At 43.0% G+C, this 26,984-nt stretch overlaps 1 protein-coding gene across 1 annotated transcript in view; it reads right to left on the bottom strand.

The window, feature by feature from the left end:
- Dock2 (dedicator of cytokinesis 2) overlaps positions 1-26,984 on the bottom strand; it is a 406,844-nt gene that overhangs the window by 222,010 nt on the left and 157,850 nt on the right. The window contains exon 26 of the mRNA XM_041676225.1: positions 22,305-22,453. Coding sequence (XP_041532159.1) covers positions 22,305-22,453 — 149 coding nt within the window. The remainder of the gene's footprint in view (positions 1-22,304; positions 22,454-26,984) is intronic.

Here is a 26,984-nt window from a genome sequence, read left to right as displayed (position 1 = left end):
TTCACAATAGTTGACACTAGAAGAAAGATAATTCTTTTCTCTGTAACTGAGTGACAAAGGGCAGCCTGTACCACTAAGAAAATGAACTCCCAGGAGACAGTGGATCCATCTCAGGGGCTGCAATGCACTGTGGCAGCCCTCATTGTCCCTTTCAGGGCTGTGAAGTGCTGTGGGCTCCCTGCCCCCTGCTCTGAGATCTCCCACCCTCACTGGGGCTACAGATGTAACCCCGGGCTCCCACATGGGGCTACAGATGTAACCCCAGGCTCACACACTGGTCACTACCGTTAAACATCACTCACCTGACAGAAGTTTAAAGCAATGTGAGTTAACTTTTCTGTTTTTTTAAATGGCACAGTTACTAAATGTTTTATTCCATTTACCAAATGCTTTTAGCTTCCATTTCCTGACAGATTTAAAACACACATACACACACACACAAAACAAAACCATCACTTTCAACAACAATGCAAACCTCGCCGTGCTTAGAGCAAATTCATGCTTTTATGCAGATCTTGAATGCTGTTTTTTGAGGGTTTTTATTAAGACACACTGGAATCTCCAACCTGTAGACTAGAGAAGCAGAAAAAAAATTCAAACCTTTCTAAACACGTAACTCTAACATCTTAATGCTGATGAATGAATTGAATCCGGATAGACGAAGCCACATATGCCAGTATGCACATCAGACAAGCTCTAATTTGTGCTCTGTTCTTCAAAATAAGAGTCACTTACTGGGACTGAATAAAGACCACAACTATCATTTGTTAAATTCTGACTGAATTTCAGGCAATGGACTGTAGGCTGTATAATTATCTCAATGCATCTTGACAAACATGCCAGAGTTAAGTACCATCTTATTTTAAAGTGGAAAATGGGATCCATTCCACTTATTATCATTTGGTTTATACTGAGCAGTTGATATGCACCAGGCACTCCATATCTGTGAATCCTGAGAACAAGCTTGCATATTTTCTACATTGGCTCTTCCCATGGTACAAGTGAGGGAACAGAGATGTATAGAGCTGGTCCAGGCACAGAGCTCTGGTGATAGAGCTGGAGGAAAATTCTTGTCTTTCTGGTTACAACTCTTCGTTGCTTCCTGTGCTAGCTAATTATAGCCAAACTTCACTATTTATCATATCCAAACAAAGCAGCAAAGTAAATGACCCCCAAATCAAGAATCTTGTTGCAGTTGGGTATGGTGATGCAAGCCTTTAATTCCAGCACTTGGGAGGCAAAGACAGGTAGATCTCTTTGAGTTCAAGGCCAGCCTGGTCTACATATTGAGTTCCAGGACAGCCAGAGCTATATGGTGAGACATTGTATAAGTGTAGGAGGAGAAAACAACAACAACAGGAGGAGGAGGAGGAGGAATAATCTTGTAAAGTTGATAGCTTATCCACAATAAAGAATAACAAGTATTACATGACCAGGGGATCTTCAATCCCAACTGTTTCACTCTAAGAACAGGCTCATTGGACTTCAAATTTGAGGCTGCGCTTCTTGCTATCCATTTCAGAATTCCCTGGGCAAAGCAACAGGCATAGACAGACTTAATTTGAAAGCCCGTCTCACACAAATCAAGCCTACTAAAAAGAAAATTCCCTCCAGTAAAAAGATAATCAATACAATCACGCAAGAATTGAGTAGTAATTGAGTATTAGCTAATGTACTATTCATCTTTAAATAGTTATTTAAGCAATTATTAGTTTCAATTATTTGTTTCATATTTTGATGCTGATTAACCATTTATGTCCAAATACTCCAGGCTTCTTTATCTAAGCTGCTCTGAAATATAAATTCTTAAAACTTAATTGCAAAGTGAATCAAAAGAGCAAATGGCCCTGCAGCCATGGGTCCCTCTGAGCTCTCTACCATAAAAATGGGGCTCTGTGGGTTATTTGTAATAGTCCCAGAAAGTTAACAGAAGTGCATACTCCTTCCTCATCAATATTCTTGCATGGGCTGCTGAAAATGTCAAGATTCATTGTAATGAGCGAACACAATGAACAAGGCAACCTGTTTAACCTTGGTGGTCAGAAAACTCAGAATAGTGCTTATGTAACATTGATTTTTATTAATGAGTAAACAAATTACTCAATATTTAATACACGCTGCTTGGTTGGTAGATGATAAATTTGAAAAAGCGTGCATCCATGGGAACAGGATAACAAAGGAACTTCATGATGCTGAAAGCCTTTGAAACTCCTTATCCAGAAAGCTATGAAAGGTGGGGTTTCCATGCCTCCACACTCCACTTCTCAGTGAATCTCCTGTCTCACATCAAGGCTGCTCTCCCATCTCTCTAGCCTCCCGCTGAGTATTGAGCTTCATCTCCCCTCAGTTTTCCTTCTTGCCCCTTTCATCATCAGCTTTCGTCTCCACTCCTTGCACAGTTTTAGTCACACTGTGGTACCTGTGTGGGTGCCGCTGACATCAGCAAGATCCTCCCATATCCCAGACATACCTGGAGCTCTGTCATCTGAGGCTCCATAGTAAGGAACACATCCTTGACTCAAAGCTAACTCTCCTGTTACAATGCAGCCCTTGGTGAGGGGACTAAGAAAACAGACTTCCTCTGAGAAGCAGGTTATAATATTCCCACCCCTGCCTGCCCCCTCACACTCCTGAACAAGTAGATCGTGAGTCATCAGATAATTCTTTTGAGAGTAGAAGCTGGGTTTATGTCATTATTTTAGGTTCGACATCTAGCAGGAGTACCTTGCACATAATAAGTAACTGTGAGGATTTCTATCAAGTAGATATTGATCTTCTATAATTAATTAGGGATCTATTATGAGGGCAATAGTAATGGTGGAGAGAATGAGGAGTGTTTTTTTTTTCTTTGAATGAGGAAATTGAAATAGAGTGAAGAACAGGGAACCTTTAGGGAACACGGGGTTTTTGTTTGTTTGCCTTTGTTTTTTTTTTTTTTAAGCTGCTGTGGTAGTGTTGTATTATTTGTATTTCAATAAATAAATCTTGCCTGAAGTCCAGAAGCAAAGTTAAGGCCACTAGAGGTCAGGTAATGATAACATACACCTCTCATCTCAGGGTATGAGAGACAGGCAGATGGATCTCTGTGAGTTCAAGGCTACCCTGGGCTACACAAGATCAGTGGAGAAACAAATCCAGATGGTGGTGGCCTATGTCTTTAATCCCAGTACTAGGGAGTCACAGACATAGTGCCTTTAATCTCAGCACTAGAGGGAATATAAAATGAGAGAAGAGAGAGGCTTAGTCTGCTTAGTTTATAGTCGCCCAGCCTTGGTAGAGGTAAGACTTCTCTAGTGGCTTGGCTGCTTTGTTTTTCTGTTTTTCAGATTGAACCCCAATTTCTGTCTCTGGGTTTTTATTATTTGTGATACAAGTTGCTATCGAAACACAGTTTGAGCTCACACAAAAGATGGGGAAGAAAAATCTTCTCTCTTTCCTACAGTGAAAATACCCCTAATCATCCCACCGTCCTTCAGGAGCAGAACATAGATATCAACAACTCATTCAGAGATGGCTGATGGAGTTCTCACAGCAGGAACCCCCCAAATTAAAACCCTATGGCTGTCTCATTTCACAACAGGCTCTTGCTACAATTTCCCCTCTAGGCAGATCTGACTTCAAGCCTGGAGTCAGGAGACATCTAGGTACACTATATCTGGGAAGAACTCAGCGCTCTCACCAACTAATCCACTTAGGGATCGATTACACCAGTAAAGAGATCGCCAGCCAAAGAAGGCTTAGGCTTTAGAATCATAGCCCTGAACTTCTTTCACCAGGACAAGACTGAAGGATGCCCATCTCAAGTGCATGAGAAGTGGTCAGAAAAGGCAAAAAAAAAAAAAAAAAAAAAAAAAAAAACCAAAAACACTGAAGAACAATTATATTTCCTCCCCGCTTACACAAACACATCACCATTGCTCTTTTGGTTAAGAAAGGATGTGATGAAAGCCTTCCCCAGAAAGCCAAGTCTTTACAGACATTACAGAACTGCTGTGCTCTGTCCCTGGTGCTGAAAAGCAAGCCTTGCAGACAAAGGCATTTCTCCTTGTTTGGAGAGGTGCAATGTCTTCCTCCTGATCCTGCAAAGAGGGTGTTTTCATCTTAGGATTGACATGTCCCATGTGCTTTCTTTGTCTCTACCGCCAAACTGTGGCTGTATTTTTTAAAATCATATTTCAAGTCCTACCTTATTACCAAGAGTACCACCCTCACCCAACTCCCTCTGCTGCATTTAGGTAGTATGCACCGTTTCCTCTATTTTATCTTCTCTCTGTGATCAACTCATATACCTACAGTAGATTTGGGAAAATAAATTTGAGAATGTAGTTTTATTCTTCCTGATGTATTGAAATTTTTCTAATTTTATTAATGCTTTCTTGGGCCTCTTTTATTTTTAATGTAAAAAGATAGCTGCTTCATTTCTAACTATGTCTTCAGTGTTCCTACTTCAAAATAAAAACAGTTTAGGGATTTTTTTAATTGAAATATTTTTTCATTCAATATATCTTAATCATGTTTTTCTCTACCTCAATTCATCCCAGGTCCTCCCCACCTCTCTACTCACCCAACTTTATGTTCTCACTCCTTGAAAAACAAACAAAAGATACAAAAGCAAAAAAATCAAGAAACATACAAACAACCTTCCAACCCTCCCCCAAAGGAAAAGGAAATGAAATTTACAAGCAAAAGACCGATAAAACAGAGGCTGTAGCAACACCTACAAGGCCTGCAAAGATCAAGACACTGTCCTAACATTTAATGCATGGCTCCAGTCCTTCCCTAACAAGCTCAGGGGCAAGGAAATCTTTCTTCTGAATGCTCAATCAGCAACAGGTCAACCTAACTGATGACTATAATCAAGTTTTTACTGAGCCAAACCCATGTGTTCATTCCTGGAAGAACATTAAAAGTTTCTTGGGGAGTTTCAGTGTTTGGAAGTAGTTATCTGCCTTTTGTGTTTTAAGATCTGAGGTTATTTTGGTTCCTTTCAAAGATACCTGGATGTCGGACCAATACCCCCCCCCCACATACACACATATCTATGAAAATGAGATGGTCAAAACAACATCTGTTGAAAATCAGCACCTCAGGAAATATCCTCTAGCATCTGCCACTTTAGCCAACAATATTGCTATAGTATGGACTCCTAAAGCAAGAGGTTGCTTTTCTCTGTCTTTGACTCTCTCACATTAATTAGAACATAACATGGGAGGATGGAACATAAAAGCCAACCCTATCTATTTCTCAGAATTGATGCGCAGAGCTCCCAGAAAATGCTTCAGCTTCACTCTCAGATATTAGTAATTACCAAACACATACATAGATACATCACCTGTCTGTGATGGACAGAAAGAGACAGGCCAATAAAGGAATGAGCAGATAAGCCAAAGTCTACTAGATATTTTAACAATTAGAATTTGATGCCAAAATAAGAGATTTGCCAGACATCTGTTAAGATTAAAGATGCTAGCAACCTTTTTCTTGTATGTACCACCTTAGTTTCAGTTTTTACCACACAACTACAAGGATGTGGCATTGCACCTTGTCTTCCAGGAAAGAATTCAAATATATTAATAATCCAAAATGGGGGAGTACTTTAGGGATATTATAATTATTCCTCTCTGACCTTCACTGGATCATATAGTTCTTATACCCAGATATGAAGGCACCCCCTTTTCTCTAAGGACCAGCTCTATCTGCAGGAAAAAATATTTCACTTTTGCAGAGATTGGTTTTCTGACTCTTGTCTTCAGAGACATAAACAGTATCATCCTTGCCAGCATTCTTACATCTCTGGTCCCCCGGGGGGAAATGTGTGGTAGAAAGTGCAATAGCGAGCCAAGTCAGCCATCTCTTTATCCATTCAGATTACACCTCTAAATTATGCAGGGAATTCTTTTGAAAAACATCTATCATCTATTGTGCAAGCACTACCAGATATGAAAATGAGCTCATATCTATGAAAGCTCTGGATTCACACAGCTTCCCATGCTTCCATGGTCTGCTCAGGTCCTTCTGCCTGCAGACTCTCCATGCAGCTTGCAAACATTTGTATTCTGATTTTCCAGTTAATATGCCAGAAGTGTTTTCATGAACACACTGGAGAGATAAGGGACCTCTCTGTTTTTATTTACCCTTGATGAGATGCAGGGCGAAAGGTTTAGATCAAGACAGATTAAATTCTGGCTCGGCCACAGAATTGCTCTGTAGCTGGGGACTATTGAAGCACTTAAGCCTCCATTTTGTTCATCAGTAACACTTAACTATAGGACTGAGGCAAAAGCTCTTTGTTATATTTTCATATATAAAGTTCTTGATATTGTGTTTGGTTCTACATAGCATATTAATATTTTAATACATGGCCCTATCATAAAGTTTAATATAAAGCCATGTATGAATAATTAAAACTAAAGATTGAGTTCAAATAAACCCAACATTTGGGGATCATCCCAGAGCATCTCACTCACCTGAAGTCACCAACACTTAGATGGAAAAGTATGAAGACAAATGAAATTTAACATTCTTTGGAAGATGTGTTGAGTGTACTGCCTCCAATCAGCGTCTAATAGACATAAATAAATCTAGAAACAGAACCCACATGTTCCTAAAAGCTGCTGGACTGTCAAACACCAATTCTCCTGCTATCAGAACCTCAACTAATACTGTACAGACATTATCAACTAAATAAACAAGTATGTTTATTTGTTTTATGGTAGTTTTTTTTTAAAAAAAGTATAACTATATCATTTGCCTCCTTCCTTACATCCAGCATCTCCCTTGCAACCCTCTTGCTCTCATTAAGATTCATGAATTTTTCTTTGTTATTCCATATAGATGTGTATATGCATTAATGTCCCTAGATATATAAATAATATCTGCTTAGTATGTATAATGTTACTTTTATGTAGGTGATCTCAGGCCTGACTACTTGGTGTTAGATAACCAACTGGGTGTTTTTCCCCAGGGAAACATCAAACACATTTTTTAGGAGTTGCTCTCCAGTAAGAGGAAACAAAAAAGGAAACCCATTACGTGTTACCATCAGTAACTTCATAGTTACAGTTGACAAATTCAGAGAATTGTGACGTTTCCATCGAGATCCCACAGCTGGTTTGTGGTGACACTGGGTTCAAAGGCACTGTCTGTGCACTCCCAACATCCTTATTATTTCAGCTAGAATTTAACTCAATACAAACCAGATACTTGCTGACTAGTCACTATGTGTCTTGTCTTGTGTAAGGATGTGACAGTGAACAAGTCTTTGTGCTCCCGGGTTTGTCGTCTGTGGGGAAAACAGATGTGGTAAAGGCGAGCCAAATGTGATGCCCACGTCACATATGATAGTGTGCACCCAAAATCCTGTTTAGAGGAGGAGGAGGAGGAGGAGGAGGAGGAGGAGGAGGAGGAGGAGGAGGAGGAGGAAGAGGAGGAAGAGGAGGAAGTAGGAGCCTCTAAGCCTAGCCTCAGAGTCTAGTCTCTCAGTGAGTTAAGCACGCTTGAACAGGCCAGTCTGAGGATGTCCTACGATCTTAATGAGAAATGTATGCAGTGTTCTAAACAGATGCATCAACAACCTTGGGGTCACTGCGGCACTCAAGGTTGGTACCTGCTTTTTATGTAGCGTTTAATGCAATGGCAGCAGATTTACCTTTCTCGTTAGGTTCGGCTGAGCATCAAATATAAAATGAGTGTCAGGTTAGGTTCGGCTGAGCATCAAATATAAAATGAGTGTCAGCATGTCTTTCTAGGAAGTTGACTAATTGAAAATGGAAAGATCAAACAACGGAGATCCATTATGGAGTGTCTGCTTAAAATGTGGAACTATATCAAAAAATGTAGACATACAGGAGAATCATGGGATAGGGTTAGCCTTTCCCTTGTAAAGTCTACAGACTTGATATAGGACCCCTTAGAAGAAGATTTTTAGCCAATGAGAACCTAAGTCACATTTTCAAGAGACAAGGGGGGGATCCCATCCCAGTGTGTGGAATGAGCTTGGTGGGTCAGATAGTGAAAAAAGTAACCCCGGGCTTCAGAAGACTCCCATGTTTAAACACTCAGAGTAAAATTCACTATAGACACAGTACTAGCCATGGTTCTAGGCCAGTGACAAAGGCCTCCTAGACATATTGAGAAGACTTGGTACTGGAGACCGAAGCTGGAGGATGTTGGGAAATGCAATCTCTGGGGCAGCTCATCTCTATTGCCTTTTATTCCCCATGCTCAGCACGCTGTCTGACAAACAGTAGTTGCTTAGTTAGCATCCCCTGAGTGGTTACATAGAAAGATGTTGCTTTAGTTGAAAGGGGAAATAGCAAGCCATATGCAGCTGTCCAAACCTGTGACAGAATTTGAAACATGAACAAGTGTAAAACCACACGATCCCTTTCTGAATTCTAGCACTCAGCCATTGTTACCAGCAGGCAGCAGAGATGTCTACACAAAAATTGTGATAGAAGAACCGGATGGTTTCTTAAGGGACAAGGAAATTGGGTTAAGGCCTATCAGGAAAGGTTAGAGCCACCTCTCAGGGGCCACTATTCAGATAGAAGGGAAGGGCAGACAGTTCAAAGGGTGAATCCAGTCATCCAGAAAACAATGACCAGAAGTGGGACTGTGGGTTTTGTTGAATAATTTTACAAGCAAAGCAAAATATACTTGGAATAGATCCAAGGTGTCCATCCCCAGCTGGAGGCCTTCAGGATGGGCAAAAAAAGGAAGTGCCTTCCAGGGTATTAAAACAGGATCAACAACACTGGAGGAAGAGGGGCACGCAGGCTTGGCAGGTGTGCAAGACAATCATTTATTAGGATGTAAAACAGCAGGAAAGATGGTCAGAAACAAAACCAGCTGTGTGCTGAACTTGGATTCTAGGTAGGAAATGTAAGAGCCGAGACTTACAGAGAAGGTTAGCATGCCAGGTTGCTCAGAGAAACTTCAGGGATCATTAAAGTTCCTTTCCAATGTGGGCTCCTGGATCAATTCTGTTTACCTCTGAGACAAAAGTAACCTAATACAACCCTGAGAAAATGTCTGTTCTAGTACTTTTGAACAGTTTCCTAGAAGCTTCCCTGGTGTAGTCCCTGATTTCTGTCTCCAGATGGCATGTGACAGCTGGGGATGGCTCAAATGCACTCCCACCCCCAACACACACACACACACACACACACACACACACACACACACACACACACGCACACACTTCAGTTCAGGATTTACATTCATACCCACTGAGCAATCAAAGCCATGGTTCCCACAGTAACTAGTGGAACCATGGATGGCCAATATTTATTCTATTGCTGAGGAAAGGTTTGACTCATCCAACAAGTGGTAGATGAGATGTAATTCAGGTGTTATGTAAAATATACTTTTTTAAAAAGTAAGTGGCCAGCCAGTGAAGGTTCAGTTAAATAGCAGCACTTTCCAACCAGGAACTTTATGCAAGGGTCCCTGTGTGCAGATCCCTTCCACAGAACCAGCACTGCCTCCAGTTATGGAAGGGGTGGGTTCTCCACTGCCCCTCACGCTGCCACACTCATACACAACTATGGGTTCTAGGGGAGAGATTCTTGCAAGGGTGAGAGAAAATGGTAAGTGAGGCATCCGTCTACTGGAAGAAATTGAAGTGTGCCTAAAAAAACCGAGAGTCAAGGGAAACAAAATCTAATGCACTATTTTATAATTTAAAAATAAGAAAAATTGCATGATGAAAAAATACTATTAATACTGATTTTTAACTGTTGCATCAATATTTAAGTTTTTTTAAGAAATAATTTTTGGAGTATGTTTTTTCTGAGTCCAGGATGTCTTGAAACTTGTGGCGATTCTCCTGCCTCAGTTTCCCAAGTCCTGAGATGAGAGGAGTGTATCACCACAGTGCATTTTTTTCTAGGTTATGGAATTTCTGGTGCCCTCTTGCACTTGGTTCTCACATGCAGGCACGTGGCTCACTTTTACCACCCTGTCCTTGACTCTAAAGAAGGAAGAGTAAAGTAGGGGTGGAGCCCACTGTGGCTGAAGGCAAAGGAGTATGTTCAGCTTTGGTCATGGAAGATTAAAAACAGCACGGAACATTTCAGAAACATCGTGAGATGGTGCTGATGGGACAGAACACATTGGATTATTAACTTTATTGGGGAGTTCTAGTCAAACACCACCGAAGGCTGTCTTCTTATTTTCTAAGTGGCTCTCCTACAAACAAATGACCCAATGACCACCTGGAAAATGAAGCCAAACCCCTATTTTCTGAGCCTGTCAAGTGAACAGCAGGTAACGTTCAAAGGGTGTCCAACTCTAGGAACTGCAGTAAAGATGGGGCTGCCAAATAGCCCGTGTGACATGCTGCAGCATTGGAAGTTGGATACAGGCTAATAGTCACATGTGCCACGAGTCCCCGCTCCCAGCTCAGTCTTGGTTAAGTGTTCTTTCTCTAATCAGTTCACCACCAGGAAACTCCGTTGGGTTCCTTATGAGCTCAGTAGATGGCAGCCATTTTGCTAATGTAACCCCGTAGTAAGGTAAGGTTTCCCCTTTGATAGTGGATTCTGTTGTTTTTAACTTATAATCAGGGAAGGTCTTCATTTATCACACTGGGACAGGTGACCTCAAGAAACTCTGAGCTCTCTCTGGGCTCCCTCTTCATAATGAGTCCCCACATAAATACTTAGAAATTTAAAATCTTTCCATTTGGAAATAATATCAGACTTAAAGAAAAGTTATGAAACAGAGTTTCTCTGTCTCTTTGGCCCATTGTCTCCTCTAAGATATTATATAGACAGCGTGCTATTACCCAGCTATAAATTTTCCTGTAATTTTTCCCATTATTGCTCTAAATGTCCATTTTCTGGCCTGTGAGCCCACCCAAGGGCCCATGGTGACTGTTCCCTAAAGCCTCTCCCCAGTCTGTATTAGGACCTCAGCCTTCACCAACTTTTGGAACTTCTGAGGACACTAATCTAGCAACTACTTTGTCCTCCTCAGTCTGGTCTCCTTTACCAGCTCGCTGTTAGGTGAAAGTCGTCTGGGCAAGGTTTCCAGGGACATGCTAGGCCCTTCTCAGTGTATCCTACAGCGGTGCATGTGACGCTGGCTCGTCCATTTCCCTGCTTGCAACCCCTCTTTCTTCACTTGGTTAGTATCATATACAACGCTATGATACGAATTAGGGAGTTTTCATCTGCGGCTTCCTCCATAGGTCAGGGCACAGCATCTAGAATCTCCCTTTTCTGAGGCTTGTCATAGAAACTCAAAACCTCCCTTTCTCCACTACTTTCTATTGTTGTGCATCAGATATATGAGTTTATGGGGGGCCATTCTCATTCAAACCACCACATGCCCCAATATTTCTACCTTAGAGTGGGCCATAATGAAATTCCCTTAGGTCTGCTTGTCTGATAGCAGAGATGAGACCTCCATTCTAGGTCTTCCCTCTGGCTTCAAGGATGATGGGCAGAAGTGCCCAAACTCACAGGCCAGTGGTTATCTCTACCCAAGCTAGTGGCACTCTTGCTTGTGTGATATTATCTCCACAAAACTCTACAGGCCAGGACTGAGAGAGTTTCCAGACTGCTGGACACATGGAAGGTTCTAGAAGAGGGGTTCTCAACCTTCCTAATGCTATGACCTTTTAACATGGTTCTTCATGCTGTGGTGACCCCCAAACATAGAATTATTTCATTGCTACTTCATAACTGTAATTGCTACTGTTATAAACTGTAATATCTGATAAGCAGGATATCTGATATATGTTCAGTAAATGAGTCATGACCCCCAGGTTGAGCATGAAGTTCTCAGACAGAATCTAGAAGCCCAAAGCCCATTCTCCCACATTTTGCTATATGGATCCATCACCCCCTTTAACAAGCCAGTAAACAAGAGAGCATCCCCGAGTCCTAGGGGCTGCTCCAGGATATTGATTGAGTCAGAGGAGGATGCTGGGTAATCCCAATTGATATGGCTCAGTCAGAAGCACACATAAAGCACCTTAAGTCTTGCAACTAGCTTCAGAAGTGGGGACAGACAAGAACTGGAGGCCAACATTCTACCTCCAGATAGGCAGGGTCAGAATTAGGGGATACCCAGCTCGAGTTTGTGGCGTGAATTGTTGCTTATCTAGTCTGTGGGGGGTCTATCCCTGCAACCTGGAGTCAAAAGTGCCTGTGTTCTGAGAGTACTGTAATAAAAACTGGAGCCAGAGTTTGTTTTCTACTAATCATGGCTGCCTGGTCCCTCCATTTTGAAGTTAGTGTTTCACCCTACCATGAAAAAATACTTCAAGACTTCCCAAATATTCTGCTTCTCGTATGTTTGCTCATTTCTTTAGAACCTGTTGTTGGTTCTTCCCGTTAACAACAAATACACTGGTACGCACTTAATCAAAAAATCAACTTCTATATGGTCATTAAGGGCTAAGATAATCTCCATGTCAAATCTGCCTTTCCTACACCTGTAAGATCAGATGTCTGGAGGAGATGTAGCAAATCGCAAATCTCCTATCCCCACTCCCTCCCTGTTCTCTAGGCTCTTTTTATTTCTTTCCTTTTTTTTTTTTTTTTTTTGGTGACCTACACAAGACTTCAAAACCCTCAGAACCCATAGGGAAGAAGCCATCACTGATCAATAGGATTGTCACAGGAAATGAGCAATATCCCCCCCTCCATGGCCTAAGGTTGGTTGTTCAGTTTGTCTTCAGATCAATACAATCTCAGAAGACAATATTTTTCACCAATTCTAGGAGGACCACAGCACACAATCAGATTCAGAGCCACTGGGGACAGAACAGGTAGCACTGAGGCAGCACCCATTGGCTTTGGGGGTTTTCTGGTTTGGGGCAAATCTAGAAAGCTAGATCCCTGGCAGTGGTATGAAAGTAAACTTTTGTGAACTGGTTCCCTGGGAAATGTATTTTCAAACACTAGCCATGATATATACCTACTCTTTTTCCCTTTAAATACTTGCTTCCTGGTTGATTTCTAGGCCCAATAACCAAACATTCCATTGAATTTCTGCCACTCAGACACAATAGGTGTAAATAATCTCAAGTGCATGGGTAAGAATAAAACCTTACAAGCCAATTAGGAATGCTGTGAGTATCTACTGCTTTTGATTTGAATATGGCCCACTTAATTATAGACTTAAATAAATGTTTAATCAAGGCAGTTACTTAGCAATTATCTCATAAAATTCCTAAGAAGTCAACCTCTGACACCCAGGAATTGGTATAAGTGAATTCCGAGATACCACAATTGGTACAATGGTTTTCATAGGCCCCAGGGATATTGAATACTCCAGAGGAGTCCATGAAAAAGCAGCATGACATTTCCCTCTAGGATCCCCTGACAGACTGAGCCCTGGTGCTGAAAGCTGTACCCAGAAGCAACATGTGCCGCTTCCTTGGCAAGCCTCTTACCAGCCCCAGATGGAGCAAAGCATCTACTACTATCACCAGCCCTGGCCCTAAGCTTGACTTCCCGGCTAATCAGGCTACAGTTTCCTCTGGACTCGATCCCTGTCTGTCATTCCCACAGCAGGCCACTTAGCCCTTTGCTGGCCTTAAAAGGACTACAGGTGTGTTTCCAAAGCTGCCTGCAATAGGAGAGGGCACAGGAGGAACAAGGAACACTAGGGAAGAAGGAAAACATCACGGAGAACAGGTTATAGGCCTGGAATTGCTGGGTCTTTCATTACTGCGACCCTGACATTGCTGGGGACTGGGTCGCATTGCTAGTGATTTTCCAGGACTCTAGAGGCAAAAGGAAGCAGAGGTAGGATTTCTCCCCTATCCTGGGTACTTGTGGCACCATAGGTCAACTACTGCTTATGTTGAGAAGTGTCCAAACATTAGTGGAATAAGCCATGAGGTAATCCATGGAATAAACTCCAAAGTATGCTCACTGACCTCTAGGGCAAGAATGCTAGAGAATGCAATGTCAGTATGCAGGGGTGGGGGAAAGGGAGAGGCTGTGAACTTGGGGTGAGAGGAGAATTCTCCTCTTGGAGTCTTAGTTGGAATGATAACTCATTGTTCTCTGAGGCTTAGCTTCCTCGGTAGCATACAGAGCATCATGGGCCCCATTTCAGCATGTGACAGGCACAAAGAGGAGCTGTGTCATCCTTTCAGAAAAGCCACCACAATAGCCAGGGGAGGGCACATTTCACACCATGGAAGTGGAAGAAGAGTGAGGGGGAGATAGGATCTAGGCTTCCCAACCAGGCAGTCTGGCTACCATGCAGGGCTCTATGGGATGTCCCCCAGACAAAAGAATTTCATCAAGCCTTGTCTCTCTGCCTTTAATTTGAATACTGGCAAAGGGAAGGTAGGTTAGAGGAAAGCCCTGCTGCTTTGGCAGGGTGGTATTGATCCCTGGGAATTAGATGGCAATGGCAAGAGGCAGCAGTGGTCGCTCTTGGCCCTCTTACAGGCAGGTTACCCCAAGCTCTGGGCTCTCCGAGAAGTGGGAGTAGAAAATGAGGATAAAATGTAAGAACTATTAGATGGAAGTAAAGGGGGCCATTGTTCAGAACCAGGTTCCTGCTGGAGCCCAACAGAGCAAACCAAACAGTCAACAATACTAAGCATGTAATAATAATAATGATAATAATCCCTAAAGAGACCTTCCTCCAACCCCAAAAGAAAACCCACAGTGAAAAGGCTAAGAGAGTCAGAACAGCCAACTGGAAAGGGCTCTGCCAAGTGTGAGCTCTGATCAAAGTTCCCACCGCACTCCTGTTTTAACCTTTGTGGGAAGGGTAACCTAGGGAAATGCCAGCTTAAACAACCAGCATTCTGCATCATTCCTGTTTCCAAAGCAGCCCAGGCTACCGTACACAAACTGGCTTTCAGCCACATCCAGTGGGATGGATTCTTTTTTTTTTTTTTTTTTTTTTTTGATTTGGTTTTGGTTTTCAGACAGGGTTTCTCTTTGTTGCTTTGGAGCCTGTTCTAGAACCAGCTCTTGTAGATCAGGCTGGCCTCAAACTCACAGATAACCACCTACCTTTGCCTCCCCAGTGCTGGGATTAAAGCCCAGCTGGGATTCTTCTAAGACTGGGAAAGGACACTGTCTGGTTCACAAGTCCCTAATAAAAACCAATTAAGTTCTCTAAAATCAATTGAATAAAAAGTTAGTTTTGACAAAACAAGAGGGAACTTGGATTATTTGGACCCCTTTGCCAATCAGCTCCAAAGAGAGCAAAGAAAATAGTTCTCCAGCACCAGGGCATCCTTGCGGAGATTCTGGGCCTGTCATTTCTTGTTTAAGTGGGCCTGTGCAGCACATAGCACACCTTCCTTCCAGGAAGCCTCGGGAGACATTCAGTGTTGAGGTGACAGCAGCAGAGGCAAGCATAGCTGGTCTCTACCTCCGGTCACCCCCACCCTGCAGCTGACAGCTAGTCCTCAGAATATGACCACACAAGGGTACAATACAACACAGCAGGTACGTGGCTCCCAGGACCACGGCAGAGGAGAGGAGGAGGATTAGAGAAGGTTCCCCATGGATGAACAATGACATTTATGTGACTTCAGAACTAGCCTTAGGTAGGATTTAGCTAAACAGAGAGAGAGAGAGAGCCACTTCCAAGCGATGCCAAGAGGCACTGAAACTGAGAAAGGGAACATAGGACAAGTTAGGAAACTTGGGACTGAAGCAACAGGGTTGCATGGGGTGGGACTGGCCCGTGATGACTGGGAGGGTGAGGCTTGCACCCCGAGCACACGTGCTCCAAGCATGACTGGGGAGAGATGAAGAAGAATGTAACCTACAAGAGTTGGTACATGAATACCATCTCAGATTACATGCAGGAAAAATGCAGAATTGAAGATAACCAAGTTTTCAACTCTCCCTGGAGATTGGGGTGAGAGGGGATGAAGCGAGAAAACTCTGAAGATCTCTAAAGTTAACAGGAATGTGGGATCCTCCCCTACAGAGAAGGAAGAACGCTCCAGGCAATAGAAGCTGTACCTGCAGAATCCACCTTCCCCTACCCCCCAGAGTTGAAGCTGATGAGATGCCAAAGGCTCATGCTGCCCCTGCACGGGACTGGCATTCACACCTTCCAGGTACAGTCAACAGACTAAGAAGCCCATGCCTTTAAAAGATACTGTGAGATAGGACTTCAGTTTGCATTCTGGATGGGTCTTGCTTGAACTTGCAGGTGACCCTTCTGCCTCTGTCTGCCCAGTGCTGGGATTAAAGGGATAGGTTACGACACCTTCCATTTTTCTTAAACAGTGATTCTAGACACCCCTAGCTCCATGACTCAGCTCCTTTTCCATTTTGAGAATACAAACTCATCTTTATACTGGATTGCTATGTGAGGTATAACATGGTGACCCTCCTTTCTCCTTATGGAATGGAATGCAAAAATGAAAACCCTGGTTTAGGAAAAGGAGAGGAAAAAAAAAAAACTCCATCCAGTTCTGGTACAAAATGAAATTGTATGAATTCCTCAGAAGGCTGTAAGGTACAGAATGAGTCCCTGGGTAGTGAACTTTGGGGGTCACTGGAGCTGACAGCCCAACTTGCTCGGTGACAAAGAAAAGGGAATTAATGAAAATAGAAGCAAGGCTGCTCATTCCTCATCTGAGCCAGCCCCTTTGATATGTTAGGTGCAAGAATGGCAGCTGGGTGAGAAAATTTAACACTATCGCTTAAATAGATAGTAATTAAAACCCTCTACCCAGGCTGAGACAGACAGCTTGTCCTGAGTCACAAGGCACCCAGGCTAAGGGTGGGACTGTAATTACTCCAACAGTGACAAGGAAAGATAAGCATCCTTTTACATCCTCCTCCAAACACAGGTGGCAGCCCCAAAGGGAAGCTTGGCATCCCATCCAACAAGTTAGCTGCTGCACTTCTACACACGCTTCCTCCCCAGAAATAGTTCCAGGCAGTGGTCACTGTCTAAGCCTGGGCTGGAGTAAGGAATGGCTGCATGACATCCACCAAGAATCAGTAATAATTGGCTGTTCTATTATGAGGACAGAGGATCTAAATAAGCAGAAGGAAATTTCAGGATGCTCCGGGTGGCCATTCTAAATATATCCCCAAAGTCCAAGAGTTGAGAAGTTGGCACCTGGGCAAAACAAGCGTGATATCCCGTGGTCTGGGTTCCCTCCCTCCCTTCTTTTAAACTGACTTTGCATGTGAGCATGCAAAATAATAGGTCTCCCCTTCAAGCCTGTGTGTTATTGCATGTTGTTCCTGCTCACTCTTCCAGCCCCCTCACCCTGCCATGGCCTCCCACCTCCATCTCCTTCCCTCCCCCAGTTAATCACACCTGTTAGCCTATTACAAACATTCCACTACCTCTCTATCCCACGGCTTCCTTATTATCTTGTCCTCCATCATCACGATCTCCCTTTTAGCTTTGTAACCTATAAGCACATATATAAGCATAAATATAAAGTGATACATATGTATATATAATTTTACACCGAGGTTCTACATATGAGAAAGTGCACGTACTCATCTTCCTGCGTCTGGCTTATTTTGCTTGACATCATGGTTTCTAGCTGCATCCACTTTCCTCCAAATGTCATAGTCTCCGTTTTTTAAAGTGTCTGCATAAAATCCTGTTGTTTCTACGTCTGGATTTTCAAAGTCAGGTCTCTGTGTGCTCCATGTCACTGCTAACCCTGCCAAAATGAATTCCCGAGTGGGATGAATGGGTTGGAAGCCTTTGTTTTCTATCCTGTGGCTTATTAAATGAATATTGGATAGGGCTCTTGAATCAAGGAGGTAAAGAAGTGGGAAGGAGTCTAGCTACTCCTCTAGGTCAGTGGTTTTCTACCTATGGGTCGTGACCCCTTCAGGGAGCATTTCTTGGATATCTACATTACGATTCATAATGATAGAAAAAGTCCTAGAGAAGCTAAATAAGGTGAATCCAAAGACAAACACATAGGCATCCTCAGGAATATTAACCTTCATCAGGCGATGAAAGGAGACAGAGACAGAGACCCACACGGGAGCACCGGACAGAAATCTCAAGGTCCAAATCAGGAGCAGAAGGAGACGGAGCACGAGCAAGGAACTCAGGACCACGAGGGGTGCACCCACACACTAAGACAATGGGGATGTGCTATTGGGATCTCACCAAGGCCAGCTGGCCTAGGTCTGAAAAAGCATGGGATAAATCCGGACTAGCTGAACATAGCGGACAATGAGGAATACTGAGAATTCAAGAACAATTGCAGTGGATTTTTGATCCTACTGCACGTACTGGCTTTGTGGGAGCCTAGGCAGTTTGAATGCTCACCTTACGAGACCTGGATATTGGTGGGCAGTCCTTGGGCTTCCCACAGGTCAGGGAACCCTGATTGCTCTTCGAGCAGATGGGGGGGGGGACTTGACCGGGGGAGGGGGAGGGAAATGGGAAGCGGTTGTGGGGACGAGGCAGAAATCCTTAATAAATAAATAAATTTAAAAAAAAAAGAAAAAGTCTAGTTATGCAGGAGCAACAAAAACATTTTTATGGTTGTGGGTCACCACAACATGAGGCACTGTATTAAGTGATTGCAGCACTAGGAAGGTTGAGAACCACTGCTCTAATTCAAGGAAATACTGAAGAACAGTAAAATGGTCACTTTCCAGTACGCTCTTCAGCCTGACAGCGTAGAAGTCACCTGGGCACTAGACGAGAGAAACAAGCCATCAGGTATCAGATCCCATGCTCTGAAACTGATGATCAAACCGCGCTTCAGTGTTCTTCCAGATCACCAGAGAGCAAGCTTAAGACTGACACCATCGTCTGCACCAGAACCATGACTCTTGGTCTGCCCTCCATCACCTAGGAAACTCCTCACTGCAATGCCTCCTAGGGTCCCTTAGCAATGGAATCGCAATGCATGGCCTGGGGCATCAGCAACTGTCATCTTTCAAAAACTCCCCAGGTGAAGTTGGCCCTGAGAATCCCAGAACAAGAGAGATTTCAATTAGGTCGTTTGGGATTTCTGATTGGCGGTCGGGCTCAGTGTGCTCATAACCACAGAGTCGTAGAAGAAGATGGTCAGCAGAGACACATTTTTACCTTTTTAAACTGGTTGTGTGGTGTGAAGCTCACCAGATCAGAATCGTGCACCAGCTCAGTGGTGATAAGATGTCTGGATAACTCATCCACTAGACAGCTGCTTACCCTGAGAGAGCAGTGGGCTAGTCTCTAGTCAGACCACATTACCAAAGGGACTTAGACTGTGAAAGTGACACCACTCCCCCTACACCCCGAGTCCAGGAGGTACTTAGGGACTCCTACTTTGGCCCCCTGAAGTCCTGAGTCTGGGAGAGACAGCGGCCTCCTCTCCCAAGAGGGAGGCAGGGTCTGCAATGCTCGTGAATCTACAAACTGACAACAATATGTAGAGCAGACCTGGAAGCGCCATTCCCCTGCGGTGGATGGAGCCACAACAGCTACCATACAAATAAACTGGACACTACCTATATCAGAAATAAGAGGACTAGGAACACCCATCATAGTTGTGTTTCCCCAAACCGTGAATTCCCAGACATCTATGACATTTTTCAGAATGAAATGTAAAGAACCATTGCACGTTGGCTATTCACAAAAAGGGAAACATCCACTAAGGTATCCCTAAAGAAATGAAGAGCCAGCTCCCACATCCTAACACTGTAAGACATTTCATTCCCCCACCACACATACACCTACTTAAAATAACAATAAATAAGCCGGGCAGTGGTGGCGCACGCCTTAAATCCCAGCACTCGGGAGGCAGAGGCAGGCAGATCTCTGTGAGTTCGAGACCAGCCTGGTCTACAAGAGCTAGTTCCAGAACAGGCTCCAAAACCACAGAGAAACCCTGTCTCGAAAAAACCAAAAAAAAAAAAAAATAACAATAAATAAAGACCAAGTGATAAAGCCCAGTGCCAACTGGACAGCTGGCAGCAGATGTACTGAGAAACACTGTCAGCCTGGTCTCATCTCTGGAAGGACCATTGAGTATCCAAGCTCTCTGGTCCATCTTCTCTTTCCATGACACAAGGATGGGGAAAGGAAGGAAACGCACTGCCCTTGTGTCTTCATGTCCATGATTGCACAGACCACATAGTCTGATGAACCTCAGCTTAGATTACTCTGCCTGGCCTTAAATATTAATTGATTATGAAGCTCAATGTTTTTCATGAAATAGAATAACAAACCTTACTACTTGGGGGCAGATTAATAAGACTGCATGGATTGCACAGTGCCTAGAAAACAGCAGACGGCGAGAGTCATAACTGTTTTTAACCTTTGAACATCAGTTGAAGTATCACTGTCCTTGCAAATGCTTCCCCGATGACCACCCCCATACCCTAGTGCTCCCACACATACACTTAGTCAAGCCTTGGCAGGTCGAGTACCCTCAGCACATGTATAGAGTTTAGTCATGACATTACATGCTGTCTTTAGATTTTAAAGACATGCTTATTCCATACATTCAATGAAATAGCTTGTGTTTGGGACCCATGTCTAAGCAAGGATTTTTTTTATTTTCACACATACTTTAGATGTATAGTATGAAAATCATTTTAAGACAATTTTCTTAACCAGAGTATGAACTTTTTAACCAAAAATGGCTATAATTTAAGGATCGCCGTTGATTATATAATAAATAATTGGTAATAATAATAACTTGGGCATGAAACAAGATTTCCAAAGATTAGAATTTTTTTTTTTTACCTATGTCCTTAACACGTGGTATTTTGAAGCTTTCATCCTGGGGGCATTTCAGAGTTGGAATTTTAAATTGCAGGTGCTGAGCCTGCATATTCTGGTTGCTTATTTACATTCTGTAATGACATTCTTGAGGAGACATTTCATGCTCTGTATCCCCAACGCCTAGCACACACTTGGTGCACTTTATGTATTTCTGAGTAAATGAATGAGTGGCGGATGAATGGATAAATGAAGCAAGATTCTGCTTTCACCGGATAATCAGAAGACTGCCAATTAGGGTGGTAAGGACAGGAGGAAGACATAAGAGAAATCACATCTAGGGAGGCTGATAAACATGGCTATGAGATCTGAGATGTATAGAAACATCCCCTTGTGAAGGTTTAGAGTTACAGCTTACCACAGAACAGATTTCATCCAGGAAGCTCTTTTTTTTTTTTTTTTGAGAACAAAGTGCTGAGGAGGAACCTTTGCATGCATACTCAGGAACAACCTCTTGATTGTTTGGGTCTAAGTCTTCTGAGTGCAGTCCCACACAAGGGCACAAGGGCAAGGCATAGTGAGATCTTCCCACACAAACTTAGGCCAAACCAAGCAAGAACCCATCCCTCCCTCTTGAAGTTCTTAGAGTGAGTTGTGCCTCGGTGCCACCCTCGGCCTGCATGACTTTTCCTAGGGTGCTAAAGGAACTCCCTAGGCCTTTAAGTGTCCAGCCCACTTGGGTGTGGCCTCATATACCATACATGCCTATGTAAAGCATGTGCACGTTCTCTCTCTTCCGGCTGGCAGCCTGCATCTTTCCCCTCTTGCAGCCTCCTCCAACTCTAGGGGCTGTCCTTCAGAAGCCTCCAGCCCTCCACTGAGACATTTCCTTTAGGTTCCAAGTTTGTCCCCTAAGCAATGACATTCGAATGCACATTGGCTTCACAGTTTCAGCTTGTCCCTTCCATAGTCACAGGCCACACCCTTTCTCTGGAGCATGGGCCTGGGAAATTGGCCGAAGCAGGAAGAGTCTTTTTTTAAAAATTTAATTTACTTATATTTTATGTATGCATGCTCTGCATGCCAGAAGAGGGCACCATATCCTAACCCAGATGATTGTGAGCCACCATGTGGTTGCTAGGAACTGAACTCAGAACCTCTGGAAAAGTAGCCAGCACTCTTAATCCCTGAGCCATCTCTCCAGCCCCAGGAAGAGTCTAACTATTTCTATCATTATAAGAGGTCCTCTGAGACACCAAACCCAAATCCTTCAGGGTAAAAGTCACTGAGCTTGCTTTCTTGACCATATGGGCAGAAGAAGCTCCCCTTGGCAGCCCTGAAAACTAGGAATACAAAAACAGACCAGGAGAGTGCAAACCACCTAGGAAGACTGGTGATATTCATGCCCGTGCTTGGGGGAAACCTGTCCACCAGGACATAGGATAATAAAATGTATACTTCTGACTGCTGTCTATCCCAGCGACGTCATTCACAGCTATGAGGGATGCGTCACTGGGACAGTCAGCCTGCTGAGTAGGCGTTGATTTCTCTCTTTAGATTTCAAATGCTCGCCATCAGCATCAATGTTTTATAACTTCATCAGCCGAGCCCAGATCTGAGCCCAGGGCAGCCACCTCATCCTGAGGACTCACCGCATCCTGACAGCTAAGGACCTCCAAGATGCTGTTGAGCAGTTCCACACAGTACTTCTTCTCCATGACCTGTTGCTGCCCATCGTCCCTCTGCTCCAGCAGCTCCTTCAACTCTTTGGTGATGACAGGAAGCAGAATGTCCCGGCATTCTGGAAGCAAATTAGTGACAAGTATGTGGGCTTCCTGTTTAGTTTCATATATATGAATAATAGTATGTATTAGTTTCCTTTATATACATTATGTATGCATGTATACATATAGAAAACATTGTTCTTTATTGTTTCTCATGAAAACATCTAACTTTAAGTTACAATAACTTATAAGTAAATATAATCTGTCTATAAACTTACAGTACATATATCCTATTTATAGGTTATAGTTATATTATTACAGAACTTAAATAACAATTTATATGATTTTTTCATTAGGTGATAATTAACAAATATATTTTCCTTGTAAAAGGATTAAGTAGTAAGGGTTAGGTTAAGATTTCCTTAGAATGTAATTCACAATTCTGGCTTCTTCCCTGTCCCTCATTCCCTAGAATCAACAGCTGTTTTATTTTGTGTGTTTAAATTCGTAAATCATATACATATATTCAAATGCTTCAGTATAAATCCTCCTAGTCTCAATTTTATCTTGAGTTTACTTTAATTCATATCATGTTGTGGTTATAAACTCTCATGATCTTTTTTTTTACTGTGTCATTTTATTTATTTATTTTTTATATTTAAATTTATTTATTTATTAAGGATTTCTGCCTCGTCCCCGCAACCGCTTCCCATTTCCCTCCCCCGGTCAAGTCCCCCCCTCATCTGCTCGAAGAGCAATCAGGGTTCCCTGACCTGTGGGAAGCCCAAGGACTGCCCACCTCTATCCAGGTCTCGTAAGGTGAGCATCCAAACTGCCTAGGCTCCCACAAAGCCAGTACGTGCAGTAGGATCAAAAACCCACTGCAATTGTTCTTGAATTCTCAGTATTCCTCATTATTTTTGCGTATGGCTTTCCATATATAAGCAGAATAAATCCTACAGTGGTTTTTTTTTTTTTTTTTTACCTATATCTGCTTTTTTAAAGTGAGGCATGCCTGCATGTGTTGCTTAGTTCCTTGATACCATTCACTTACCAATATTCCCTGGAGCAATTTTTATATTTTTGCATATAGCAACTATCTTAATTATTTAACTACTATAACATTCTCAAATCATGGATTTGTTTCCTCATCTGGGCATAATCCTACTATTGGTCACTCTTCAAATTACAAAACACTACACTGAACAGCCTTCCCCTTGACTCCTGTGCACATTGCTTTCTTATAAAATAAACTAGAATTCTCGTAAAGAAGATGTTTTTTCCTGACAATGCTGTCTCAGGGCATTTCAGGAGGGTTCTAAAGTCTTACACAATTTTATCTCTACGTTTCCTTTAAGCAAAACCTTTAAGGGAAAAAAAAAATAGCTCCAAAGTTGTTTCAAACCATACACAGCCAGATGCCACTTGAGCTCAGACATGAATCATAGACACCAGAATGTCATTTAAATTCAATCCAACAGCTAGACGTGGAAGGTTTCCTTTCTCTTTTGAGGCACCAGGTTTCTAAAGGTACAGGGATGAGCTGTGGTTCTTTCCCATTATGTACTTAAAGTCCAACCAAGGCAATGAACAGCAAGAAAGCCAGAAGCTAAATCAAGGAGAAGATGAAAGAGGACAAGCCCAGGTCTTGTTTTCCACCTGCACATCAGCACTCCTACCTTATGGCCACGCACTTGATTGACTCTGGGGAAGATACCCCATCAAGGGCTCTAACCCTGAGAAGCTGTTGGAAGGTGCCCACACTCCTTAAAATAAAGGCTGAATACTGGGCCCTAAATAGGCTGGTAACAGATATAGACATCTCAAGGGATCATTTATAAAGGTAACAGATGACGTTACTAACTACTAACTCATACTGAGTACTTCCAGTATTCTAGGTTTAAATGCGCCATTTGAAGTATTTGGCAAGAGTTAACTGGGTTATTCTTCCTGGTTACTGGAAGAAAAAGCAATATTATCTCCCCAATTTTGCTGATGCTTTGTGTACACAGACAGGTAGTGATGGCTCCTGGATGGCCACAGCCTGTACTCTGAACCATTCATGGAGATTCCAGACCTCATGGGGTACAGCCGTCATCTGCATGGAGGAGGCCACATACCCTCGCCTCTGTTCCGTCCTCAAAACTACTCTAGATCTGCCCTCCCTGATGGCTAGTTCTGCAGCTTTCCCAGGGTCTAGAAATGAGTCATCTTTTAACTACATTTGTTTAGATAGAACTTTTTCTTTTTCTTTTTTTGGCTTTTATTTTTTATTTATTTATTTAATTATTAAAGATTTCTGCCTCCTCCCTGCCACCGCCTCCCATTTCCCTCCCCCTCCCCAGATCAAGTCCCCCTCCCTCCTCAGCCCAAAGAGCAATCAGGGTTCCCTGATGTGTGGGAAGTCCAAGGACCACCCACCTCCATCCAGGTCTAGTAAGGTGAGCATCTAAACTGCCTAGGCTCCCACAAAGCCAGTAAGTGCAGTAGGATCAAAAACCCATTGTCATTGTTCTTGAGTTCTCAGTAGTCCTCATTGTCCGCTATGTTCAGCTAGTCCGATTTTATCCCATGCTTTTTCAGACCCAGGCCAGCTGGCCTTGGTGAGTTCCCGATAGAACATCCCCATTGTCTCAGTGTGTGGGTGCACCCCTTGCGGTCCTGAGTTCCTTGCTCGTGCTCTCTCTCCTTCTGCTCCTGATTTGGACCTTGAGATTTCAGTCTGGTGCTCCAATGTGGGTCTCTGTCTCTGTCTCCTTTCATCGCCTGATGAAGGTTAATATTCAGGAGGATGCCTATATGTTTTTCTTTGGGTTCACCTTCTTATTTAGCTTCTCTAGGATCACGAATTATAGGCTCAATGTCCTTTATTTATGGCTAGAAACTAAATATGAGTGAGTACATCCCATGTTCCTCTTTTTGGGTCTGGCTTACCTCACTCAGGATAGTGTTTTCTATTTCTGTCTACTCAGCAGTAAAAAACAATGACTTCTTGAATTTTGCATGCAAATAGACGGAAATAGATAGAACTTTTTCAAAGAAGGTTTTTGTTGCTAGCAGATCTAGAGAAGAAACACCCTGTTTGTTTAGACATTTGTTTCAAATGTATTTTTAAAAAGCGTTATTAACTTGCAACTTTGAAACTTCGGATTTGTTAGAGGGAATCACAGGTGTTAGGGCACATGTAACAGGAAAACCAAGTAAGATCATCTCAGGCAGAAAACCCTTCCCCAGAACAGGGTAAGTCCCGCAACTTCAGGATACTCCATGACCCACTTAGACCTCACTGTTTTTCCATCTTTAAACTATCAGAAGATGAGCACTGTCCTTCTCTTCAAAAGCTAATTTTGCAAGTAAATTCACAAAGGAGATCTACAGTGCAGCAGAATGCCTCCCTCCCCTACAGCTGCCTGAACAAGAGAGTCACAAAAAATGTCCCTTGAGAAGATTCATTGTCACTGCTGCATACAGAATGGCTGAAGCAGCTAAAGAGCACAGAGCTGCCACTGTCGTGAGCCAGGTGGGACTGTAAGAATGGGCGTGTTCATGGCCCCTCACTGTTACACCAGATTCCTACATCTGACATAAAATGCATTCTGCTGAGGCCAAAGGTCTCCAAAGACTTTGAAGGAAGGTGGAAGGGACTGATTAAGAGTGATCAGTTATCTTGAGTTTCAAATATGACTACAGCTGGGAATGAAGTGCTAAGTCGAGTGTGTTCTTAGCATCCACGAGGTGCTTAGCTCAGTTACCAGGATCCAAAAGAGCAAAGATTAGGGATCCAATATGTTAGACCTTTGGGGACTTAAAACTTAAAAAAAAAAATGTAAAATGACATCAACCAGACCTGCAGTAAGGAGATGGCAAGTCAGATAAGGGAGTAACCCTTTTGTACAGTTTAACTAACTCAGTCACATATTCAGTCAGTCAGTCAGTGACTCAACTACAATCATCAAGAGTCCCTAGGTGCAGGCACTGTTCTCAAGTGGAACTGTGTGATTGCAGCCAACCAACTATCAGCACCCAAGTCGAAGGAGAGAAGACGCGTGCAGACGACAAAACAAAGAAGACAGAAACACTGAACTGGCTCCTCCCTACAGTGCTTTTAGGAGCAGCCATAGCACAGATGGGGAGGTGCCTTAAAAATTCATTCTAGTAGCATGTCATATTATCAGGTCCTATTACAGAGATCTGGAATCAAGCGATGAGCCTGGTGAGGGATTTTAAACACTAATGAGCTCCATGGGAAGCACCTGGATTTCAAATCCTACCTAAGGATTTGAGCTATGGTGATACGTTCTCTTAAGAAGTCTGGTGATAACCTCTCCATTTCTGGTGATGTTCAAATACCGGGTGGCTGTCTGCACACTGGGATAAGGAGGGGAAAGGTCAGTCAAACGGTTGAAATGAATCTTGGTTAAAGCCTCATCCAAAACTCTACAACCACGTAAAATACAAGGTCACAGAAGTGACAGGAGGAAGGATAGACAGGTGGACATTTGCACTAGAGTAGATCAGACCCCTGCAGAAGCATCACTCCATCCATCTGAAAGGGACTGGCTTTACACATTAGCAAGACCAGGATGATAGAGGCTGCTGATGCTGAGA

Source organism: Microtus oregoni, unplaced genomic scaffold (assembly GCF_018167655.1).
Source record: "Microtus oregoni isolate MIOR12 unplaced genomic scaffold, Mior012 000027F_ref0000203, whole genome shotgun sequence".
NCBI lineage: Eukaryota > Metazoa > Chordata > Mammalia > Rodentia > Cricetidae > Microtus > Microtus oregoni.
This window is presented reverse-complemented; position numbering and strand designations above follow the sequence as displayed.